Here is a 10,684-nt window from a genome sequence, read left to right on the forward strand (position 1 = left end):
CTCGAGCAAATGACTTCCTGTCTGAACGCATGATGGCTTTCTCTGTAAAAATGACTATAAAAACTCACAGGGTTTTGGGTAAGATTAATATGAGATAATACAAATGAAGACTTTATCACAGTTCCTGACACATCGGAATGTTTTGATAGGAATTAGCCACGATTACAGTTACTATTCTCAGTGTTAGCATTGCTTTTAGGGGCATTGTTGTCAACGGTGTTATGTGCATAGTTATTACTCATGGAGTATGTGTTAGTGTGATGTTATCTCATCAAGTCTGTGTAGCTCTGACTGGCCTGTGGGAACTTAGAACATTGGTTGTCATGAAGGAGAGAATGACATGGGGTGAGGGCTGGCATGGTTACCCACTACCCATTCAGAAACCTTAGCCACAGAGTTCTATATCACCCACTTCTTTCCCTAGAGTCTGCATGCTCCAGTTAGGCTCCGATGGGAAGCAGTGGAAATAAGGAGGAAGAAAGATGTCATCCAGTAGGTGAAAAGGAAAAGGAAATCAGCCTCTCATGGTGTGTTAAGCATTCAAAAATGAGTCCCCAAGGAAATGCTAGGTTTGCATCAGAACTATAAATTTGTATACAATAATTTCTCAAACTCAGCATTATTGACAATATGGTCTAGATAATTCTTCATGGTGGAGGGCTGCATTGTGTATTGTGGGATGTTTAGCAACACCCCTGGCCTCTACCCACTAGATGTCACCAGTAACACTCCAACTATGACATGCCAATATCAATATCTCCAGACATTGTCAATGTCTCCTGGGGAGCAGAATCATCCCGGTTGAGAACTACTGGCATAAAGAAGCATGGGACTGGAGACCCCAACTGCAGCACAGACACTCACCATTGACGTAGAGACTGTCTCTGTCCAGGGTGTAGGTGCCCAGCCAGGTGACACCGTGGGTCAGCTGATTCAGTTCCTGGTATAGTTCTACTCTGTTTAGCCTGCGGCCCATGGGGTCAGGATGGTAGGTGCAGATGGCATCCACTCCAGTTGCTGCTCCGCCCTTCTCAGTCCTAGGGTGTTGGGACATGGGAATAGGGGCATCCTGAGATGTGGGAGAGTTATATACCTTGTTCAACTCTTGTCTTCAGCTTGCTGCCCCCGGCCCCAGCCCCAGACTCAGCCTCGGTTTGATGACATTTTTCTTACTGGGTCTTGTCTAGTTCCTCATGTGCATTCTTTTCTGGGACCTTTTCATCTAGGATGAGCCAAACATGTAGAGCCAAACATGTGGAAGCATCCTGGATCTTCCCCTGTCCTTGGTCCCCCCCAACCAAGCAACATCCAGGTCCAGCTCAACATCTCACTGGTTTTCCCACCTCCTGTCCCATCCTCATGTCAAATTTTCCCATCCCCATATCTACCAGTGCACTACTTAAAATAAATGACATCACATCAAGGCTCTGCTTACAACTTCATGGTTCCCCATAGATCTGAGGGATAGCCACCTCTTGAAATACCTTTGCCAAAGTTTCTTCTGGCTAATGTTCATTCAGCCCAGGCATCACCTTCTGTAGAGTGTCTCCACTCAATGTCGACAATGAGCTAAAAGTTCATCCTATGGGCTCCTATCACCTCCGTGTAGTGCTTTATCATTGTATTAATCCTGTTCCTATTATGGTTTTAAGTCCATATGGCTGCTATCCTCTCTATACTGAGGGAAAGGCCCAAGACTGATTCTCTCGGTGCCCTTAGCACCTGTCACAGAGGATAGCCTGAGGTACTTCATTTCATGTCTGCCTAATGAGTCAGTCCTGCCCTTTCTGGCTAGTGAGCATGAATGCTCCATGGCTCTGCTTATCCAAGTAATTTAAGACCTTTATTTGACAGTTATTTCTTTCAGGAAGCCCTCTCTGATACACTCAGCCAGAAGGCATGCCATCCATCTGAATTCCTGGAAGGCCCCAGTCATTTATGATTTTTTTAGTTGCTATGTTCAGGTCCTCACCTTTAGGTGAACTTGCCTGTGGCAGTGCAAGCCTTCATGTTGTAAGGGAAGGAAGTCTCACCTGAGCAAGGTCAGTCTGCAACCAGAGTACAGTGGGCCAATACTGGTGTTCTTAAATAAGGGACCAAGCTGGGGAGGAAGGAGAGAGAGGTGAGCAGGAGGGGCTGAGGTGAGTGGGTGGGGCAAAGACAAGGCAGGCCAGGGAAGGCATTGTCAGGTTCTTACCAGGCTCTTCAGGACCCTCTCAGTGGAATTGAACTTCATGGAGCCTGGGTGCCTCATGTCTGGGGTGCAGAGCAGGTTGGTGATGGTGAAGTTGAGGGTGAATGGCACCAGGGCGGGACCCACACCTGCAGCTGGAGGGAGAGAGAGAGGAGAGACCCATCACAGTCTTAGGCCTGAGCTGTATGTTCGGGGGAAGGGACTAGTACTGTCTCTCTGTCCATAGTATCCAGTAGGTAAATCCTGAGATATCCCATCTGGGATCTCCTCCCTCCTCAGCCAGCCAAGGGAGGAGAGTGGACCTCCATTTAGCTGTGTCATGTCACCTCAAAAGGAAACCTCAATCTTCTCATCCCAGAGTGTCCAAAGGCTGACCTGTCATTGACATTTTAGTAGGAAGAGGAGGGACCAAGACCTTTGTGCTCAGATCTGGGGCTACAAATACTTGAGCAGTCAACAAATCCAAACAGTAGTAATTTCCATGAAAGAAATGATCATAGAGATAGAATAGAGATTAGGTTCCATCTATGTGTGGGATATGGGGAAATGCTACTTTGTAGGAGGAGGTCTGAGCAAGAGCCAGCTGACCTGAATCTGAAGGACAAAGAGAAACCAGGAACAGAGCTGAGTTCCCATTATAGTGAGAGGAAAGGCCCTGAGGATGGAAGGATGTTTGGTCCTTGGAAGAACAGAAATGAGGCTGGTATGGCCAGAGAGGAGGGAGCAAGGGAGATAGTGGGACAGGCTGGGGCTGGGTGGGCAGCACGGTCCAGATCATGCAGGATTCACCAACCAGAACAGGAGTTGAAGTTCCGTGCGACTTAGAGGTTAGACTCCTACCTGTAGAGTTGGGGGTGGGAGGCAGAGATGCAGGGAGTCCTGGAGAGAATGTAGAAGTCAGCGGAGCTGAAGGAATGAAAGAATACAACATGAATATAAATTGTTGGTCCCAATCATGAAGCAGTGAGAGGACAGGGCTGTTGACAGGAGCTCGTATCTCTAATGGGTCGTCTGGAGCTGCTTTGGGGCTGAGAACCTGGCGGGGGGTGGGTACATTCCCCCCCCACCCCGGGGAGCAGGCGTAAGGAGGAAGTGTCCCAGGGATGCAGGGACATCTGGGTCCTTGTGACTTACTGCTGGTGGTGGGGATCCAGTACTGATAGTTATAACCTGCAGAGAGAGCCAGAGAGGAAGAGTAAGCTGATGGGAGGACGCTAAGAAAAGGATGAGGGGTATGACTTGAAACACACAACGCAAACCTTCTCAAGTGCTTCCTCTGAGACTCATCAACTCTTTAGGGGTTAACTGCCTTGTACTCTGGTGCTCACAGTTGTGTCGTCCTCATGATCATCAACCACAAAGACAATAATGATCAAAATACCCCTCATCTTATGGGGGTTCACTAGGTGCCTGGGACAATATCAACCTCACCAAATGAGTACTAGCCACAACAATTTTATGAGAGTGTTTCCAGCTTTATTTGTGTTTTCTTCACCAATTAAATATAACTCTTTCCTTGGTCTCTGAGTTTTTCCCACTACCCTACTCTTCAGAGACAGCGTGATCTTTGACATAGTTCCTGGACTTCTGTAATGTTGAACTGAGATCATGAGGGTGAGAGAGTGAGACAGGCAGACAGAGGTGGGAGTCAACCAGAGAGTATAAAGTTGGAGAGTAAGAGGGAATTGAGGAAAAGAGGGTTTGAATAAGTATGGTTCTGGATCATGGACTGGGTCTTCTCTGATGTTCTGTAGGGAATGGAAGTAAAACTTAGACCTAGTTTATATTTGGTGGTCTGACTGGGTTTCTTGAAATGAAACTCTTCTTTAAGACTGGACCTAGTGGAGAGAGCCCTGTGGTTTACTTAGATTATTCAGGTTTTATACCAGTTGACCTTTACAATAATCTTAAATGACGTTTTTAAAAATTCCATTCTAAAAATAGACAATGACGCCTAGAGAGGTTGCATGGCTTGCCCAGGGACACAGGATGAGCAAAAAACCAGGACCAGGGCTTAAAGAAAGACCTGTAAACCACCCAAACCCACAATGTGAGCTACAGCTTTAAGTAATTCTTAAGGACTATTGAAATATAATACAGGTTTTAATCCAGATAGAAAGACAATGTCAAAGTCAATACAGTGGAGACATAATTAATTGAGCATTGGTTTAAACTGTTGTATTAGGGGCTCCGTGATATGCCTTCCCATCCTGATATTTGAGGCTTGTTCTAGATGAGTTTGTCTGCAGTGTAGCCTAGTAGTTAGGGGGCCTTTTGGGGGCCTTAGAGCTAATTTAGGGTTTGAGTTGTGATGCTACCACTTATATTAGCTGTCTGATCTTGGGAAAGTAGATTTCCCTCCTTGAGCCTTGCTTGTTCCTCTGTAAAATATACATAATATGTCACAGAGTGTTGGACAGGATTTGTAAAACATAATACACACAATGTTCTGGATCACAAGCATCCCTCAATAAACACTAGCCTTTAGTATAGGTGTGACTGTGGGTTTTGTTGCTAAGGGCATTGTTGAGGAGGGATTTATTGCTAAAAAACATTGCTAACAGCTTTGTTGTTTGATTCTCAGGTGGGATGTGGTCTGGCTGGCCCCTGGAGGATGAGCAAAAGGTCACAGACTATCATAACAAAGAGAAAGAAGCAGATCAGTCACAACCTTGGGAACTCATTTCCTGTTGGGGAGGAATGAATGCCAACAGCCACTGTGGGCTTGTTTTATACTCTTCCTTCCCTGATAGCTTCATGCTCCAGTTGGGTTTCTGTGAAAGGTCACTGCAATGAAGAAGACTATGCAGGGAGCCTTTATTTCCAGACTTTAGAAGTTGTTCTGTGAGCATTAGGTGTTGTATGAAAGTGTTGAATCACTCACTATACTGTACACCTGAAACTAACAGAACACTGTTATCCAACTGGAATTAAAACAAAAACTTAAACAAAATAAAAATAAATAATAGTAGGACTTAGAGACAAATTAACTGACCATGGAATATTCACACTGCTGATATTTGTGAGACTCCATTTGTGCAACCAGAGGAATGTAGTGAAGACAAACTTATCAGCATTCACGAGGAGAGTAACAAAAAAGGTGAGGATAGCCAAAAGAAGTGACATCAGCAAACAAAACTTCACATTAATGAAATTTTCAGAGATAATTTACCATATTGAAAGCACATAGGGTAAAATGCTAGAATCTGACTGAAACTTAGAAAGTAATAGGACAATTCACCCTGGCATAGAAAAAGTCATGGCTGTATTGTAAACAATGTGATAAGAAGGTTCCTAAGAGTTTCCTCCCCCAAACCCCTTTCATTCTCAAAGTTTCTAATATTTAAAATGACAGTGTACAAAAATAAATATTACTTTTACTAGAGAGAAAGAAAGAAAGAAAAAGGAAGGAAGGAAGGAAGGAAGGAAGGAAGGAAGGAAGGAAGGAAGAAGGAGAAGAAGAAGGAGAAGAAAGAAGAAAGAAGAAAGAAAGAAGAAAGGGAGGGGAGGCAGGCAGGCAGGCTGCTCTGTAGGTATTCTGTTGGAACAGAATTTCCCTATGGAAATCTGGGTTGGCCCAGAACTATGAACACAGGTATTGAGAAATTGCACTGCAAGGAAACCCCATCTGGGGCTCAGGAGGAGACCCCAACAGCAATGGAGGTACTCACCATTGACACAGAGACTGTCCCTGTCCAGGGTGTAAGGGCCCAGCTGAGTGACACCATGGGTCTGCTGGCTTAGCTCCCAGGATAGCCCCTCTCTGTCCAGACTGAAGCCTGTGGGATCTGGGCGGTAGGTGCAGACCGCGTCCATTCTGGTGCTTGTTCCATCCTTTTCAGCCCTGGGGAAGGAAGGACATGGGAATAGGGATGGGCAGAGACACTTGGGAGCTGACCAATCCTGACGACTCCTTCCTTCAATTGTACCCCTTGGTGTTTATGTTAGTAGTCTTCTCAGGGTTTCACCTGCTGTCTCAAACACATCTTTTTCTGTCTGATATGGGGGATCCAGACCATCCCACCTTACGTGTTCTCCAGGGCTACTCTGCACCTAATTTTCTTCTTTTGCTCCCCCATCTTTTTATTAATTGGTTCATGCTCATTGTTTCAACTACCAGCGCCCAGTACAGTCCCTGTCCATTCAAGAAGGTAAGTACAGATGGCATCCCCTCCAGTAGCTGAGTCCTGCTTGGGCTGTAAGATTGGGGGTGTGGAGCTCCTGGGAGGAAAGGAGAATCCTGAGCCCAGGCAGCATGTGGAAGGGAACAGCAAAGGACTGAAGACCTTGGAGGAGGTGAGGGAGTCACCCCCGTGGCTGGTTGTGACATTGTGCAACAACCATCATGGAGCTTGAAGGGAAGACTTTGTTTCATGTTGGTGAATCCCAAGGTTGAGGTCAACTCCATGGGAGCACCTTTGGAGCAGGTAACCAAGTTTGGAGAAAAACAGAGAAAATGAATTAAGAGGTGATAAGGGCCAATGTGGTTCAAAAATACTTTTGTCCTGAATTTCAGCTGAACCTATAGTGATTCACCCAGAGCAGGGGCTTTACAGGAAGAAAGATCCCCTCCCTCCCCTGCCTGGGAATTCATGCTATTATCCACACTATTCAAAGCATGGTTCTCAAAATGAGGCCCAGGGACTCCTGGTAGTCATAAACTCTTACAGAGAGTCCACCAAGTAAGATTATTTTCATTATTTTAACTTTTGTTCTCTTAGGAGTATACTGTGAAATGTTTTCCAGAGGCCACAACATGAAATACTGTAAAAGATTAAATGCAGAAGCAGATATCCTACTGTCTTCTCCTAAACCAGACATTAAAAATATCTGCAAAAATGTAAACAATGGCTCTCTTCTTGTTATGCCTTTTTTGAGGGGAGGGAAATATTGCCATTGTTCATAAAAATTATATTGTTTGTGTTAACATGTAATAGATTTATTACTTTTAATAAATTAATGAATACATATTTATAATATGTTTTAATTTCTAATTCAATAAATAGGGGCAGATATAACCCTCAAGTCCAAAGGCTCACTGGAGTTCTGAGGACTTTTAAGGATGCAAGTACATGGTGAGCCCAGTGACCTTGAGCGCTATTGTATCATGGTTAAAAGGAGGGACTCAAAAACTAGAACCTTTGGGTTCAAATCCTAGCTCCTCTCAAGGAACTTGACTACTCTGAGCCTAGTGTTCTCTTCTACAATGTGGGATAATAATCATGTTGTTGTAAAGATGAAATGAACGAAAACACGTACATCACTTAGATTTTTGGGTGGCCTATCATATGGTCAATATTACCTTACTGATTCTCCCCAACTCATGGGGAGATGGGGGCAGGTGGGTGGAGCTCATTTAGGACGGTTTTGGTCTACAACACTCCAGGAACCTCTTATCGTGAAGCCATGTGAGTAGAGGACCCACCTCTCTGGCAGGATGACCTGCATTGGCTGGATGCAGGACCCCAAAGAGAAGTCATAGAGTCGTGAAATGTAAGGAAAGGGTTCTGAGCCCACTGACCTCAGACGACACCAAATGGGCATAGCAGAGAGGAGAAAACAGGCCACTTCTGTAGAGTTCAGGTCTATTTGTGAGTTTTTAAATTGCAATATATCCTGCCAGTATTCAGCATTTGGTTTGTTTTCCCCTTTGGTTCTGTGTAACATCCTCTGGGAAGGTCCCTATCTCTTTTCAAGGAATATACTGCAGGACTGCAGTGTCCAGAGTTTGTCCCCAATAGGATAGATATGAGCTGGGGCAGGGACAGTGTCAGGGATTCTGGGGACACAATTGGCAAAGATACTACACTGGCTAATACTATGAGATCCCATCGAGTGTTCACAATGGGCCAGGCATTGCAATTAGTGATTAATAACCCCATTAGTAAGGTACTAGTATTATCACTACTTTGTAGATAATGTTATTAAAGAACAGAGAGGTTATGTAACTTGTCCAAGATCACAGAGCTTGCAAATGGGAGAGCAAGGGTTCAAACCCAGACACTTTGGGTCCACTATGATATGCTGCCTCTTGGCAAAGACCCAAGGCTGTGGTTGACTGGGATGTGGGACACCAAGAAGGGAGTGAATTGGGGTTCTGTAGGTGCTTTGGAAGAAGCCTTACCTGAGCAAGGTCAGACTGCAGCCAGCATAGAGTGAACCAATGCTGCTGTTTTTGAACAGAGTCCCGAGCTGAGAACAAATGAGAGGGTGATGAGCTGGAGGGGTCAAGACTTTGGGGTGTGGCAGGCTTGGGACAAGGTGAGCATTGGCAGGGGGCTCTCACCAGGTGCTGCAGGTTTCTCTCAGTGGCACTGAATATCTCAGAGCTCGAGTTTTCCATGTCCTCTGTGTAGTGCAGGTTGGTGATGGTGAAGTTGACAGTAAAAGGCATCAAGAAAGGAACTGCAGCTGTGGTAGTAGGAAGAGTAAATGAGCCCAGTCCTGGGTCAGGCCTGGGCTGGGGGTGGGAAGGAAGGCTCCAAGGACACACCTTAACTCCAGCGCCAAGCTGGGGTTCGGCCTAGACTGGCCTGCTGTTCAAGACCCTCCCACATAGGGTGACCAACCATCTCAGTTTTCCCAGGACTGTGTGAGTTCCTGGAATGCAGATGTCCAGTTGGAAAATTGAGACAGTCTTGGGAAAACTGGGATGAGTTAGTCACCCTACTCCTACTTTCCCTTGGCTCTTACCATTTCAGCACATAGTAGCACCTGCATCTCTTCATCTTGGAGAAATGAACAGGCCCAGGGAGCACCCCACTAGCGATGATTGATGGGAGTTGGTGGATAGATACCCCAGCTCCCTTACTGCCCCCTGCAGAGAGGATGACTCCAAAGTTCATGTTCTACGCATTCTCCCAGGGTCCCTTCCAGCCTCCAGAACTGATAAATTTCTATTGTTCAAGACATCCAGTATTTGGTACTTCATTACTGCTGCCCTAACGAACTAGTATATCGCCTGACTGAGCAATTCTTTCTCTAGGTATGTACCCCAAAGAATAGGAAACAGGGACTCAAACAGATACATGTACACCCACATTCATAGTAGCATTATCCACAGTAGCCAAAGGGTGGAAACAGCCTGAGTGTCCATCAACAGATGAGCAGACAGATAAAATGTGGCCCATCCATACAATGGAATGTCAGTCATCCATAAACAGGAATGAATTTCTGATACACACTATGACATGTAGACATTGCACTCAGTGAAATAAGCCACACACACACACACACACACACACACACACACACACAAATACACTATGTGATTCCACATACATGAGATATCTAAAATAGGCAAATTGAAGACAGAAGTGGATTAGAATTACCAGGGGCTGAGCTGAGTGGGGAAGGAAAGCTAATGTCTAATGGGTACACAGATCCTGTTTGAAGTGATAAAAAGTTTTGGAGAAAGATAGGATAATATTTCTCCAACACTGTGAATGTAATTAATGCCACTGAATTGTACATTTAGAATGGCCAATTTTATAGTATATATACATTTTTACTACAGTAAAAAATAGTCATTCTTACTTGTTTCTGAAGCCACACTCAGAGAGGTCAAGGTGGACATCCCAGGTGAGGTCTCAGGGACAAAGGGACTTCCTGCTGATGTATTGAAGGTGGTTGTGGTCTCTACTATGATGGGGCCTGAACCTGTAGCAGCTAAATTAGTGGTCTCAAGAGTTGTGGTTTTCAGGACAGTTGTTGTATTCAGTCCTTTTCCGTGACTGGTTTTAGGTGGTGTTGGTGTCTCTGATGCTATCAAGGTCAGAGTGTTCCCCATCACAGTCTTGGACAATTCAGGGAGTCCAACTGAGGTCACAGGTGGTGAGGGTTCTGTGCCCCAGGAAGTTAAGGTGTAAGGCTCACCAGTGGTTGCAGGGGTACTGACAGGCCCAAGATCACCAGCAGTCGAAGTTGGGATACCTGTGCTGGCACCTGATGCAGGGCTGGTGGCCAGTAAGCCTGTGGTCACCAATAAAACGGGGGAAAGAGTTGAACTTGAAATCGTTGTGATGTCTGTGCCAAGATGGGTGGAGAGTGAGGCTGTTTCCGCAGGAACACCAAGTGAGATCGTTGGACCTAGATCAACTCTGCTGGTCTCAGTCACAGGTGTGGTGAAGGATGTTATTTTCGCTGGACTGAGGGAAACAGTCTGAGCTGGAAGAGCTTCACTAACCTCCAACTCAGGTTGGATGGATGGTGAGGCGACGGTCTCTGGTAAATGAGGAAAAGCAGCTGAACCAGGAAAATTTGCGCTTGTCTTTGCATTGGACTGGGGGACCGATAAGGCTGTGGTTGCTGGTTCACCAGGAGAAAGAGTTAGACTTGGAATAGTCATATTGGCATCTGTCTCAGAACTAGGGACCTGGGAGGTCATCATATCGGGTACACCAGGGGAGATAGTCGGAGTTGGAACAGCTGAACTGGCTTCTGCCCCAAGACTGGTGCCTACTGAGTGTTTGGTGTCTGGTTCACTTTTGG

General features: G+C 45.6%; 1 protein-coding gene across 1 annotated transcript in view; it reads right to left on the reverse strand.

Moving 5' to 3' along the window:
* MUC16 (mucin 16, cell surface associated) overlaps positions 1-10,678 on the reverse strand; it is a 58,754-nt gene extending 48,076 nt beyond the window's left edge. Inside the window, exons 1-9 of the mRNA XM_025862943.2 lie at positions 9,731-10,678; positions 8,481-8,605; positions 8,319-8,386; positions 5,866-6,038; positions 3,329-3,364; positions 3,035-3,100; positions 2,198-2,328; positions 2,034-2,101; positions 865-1,037 (exon numbers count right to left, since the gene is read on the reverse strand). Of these exons, the coding sequence (XP_025718728.1) occupies positions 865-1,037; positions 2,034-2,101; positions 2,198-2,328; positions 3,035-3,100; positions 3,329-3,364; positions 5,866-6,038; positions 8,319-8,386; positions 8,481-8,605; positions 9,731-10,583 (1,693 nt within the window). The 5' untranslated portion in view covers positions 10,584-10,678. The remainder of the gene's footprint in view (positions 1-864; positions 1,038-2,033; positions 2,102-2,197; positions 2,329-3,034; positions 3,101-3,328; positions 3,365-5,865; positions 6,039-8,318; positions 8,387-8,480; positions 8,606-9,730) is intronic.
* Between the last annotated feature and the right edge of the window lie 6 nt (positions 10,679-10,684).

The sequence above is a fragment of the Callorhinus ursinus genome, unplaced genomic scaffold (assembly GCF_003265705.2).
Source record: "Callorhinus ursinus isolate GAN/ISIS: 27379988/994484 unplaced genomic scaffold, GSC_fseal_2.0 scaffold107, whole genome shotgun sequence".
NCBI classification, from domain to species: domain Eukaryota; kingdom Metazoa; phylum Chordata; class Mammalia; order Carnivora; family Otariidae; genus Callorhinus; species Callorhinus ursinus.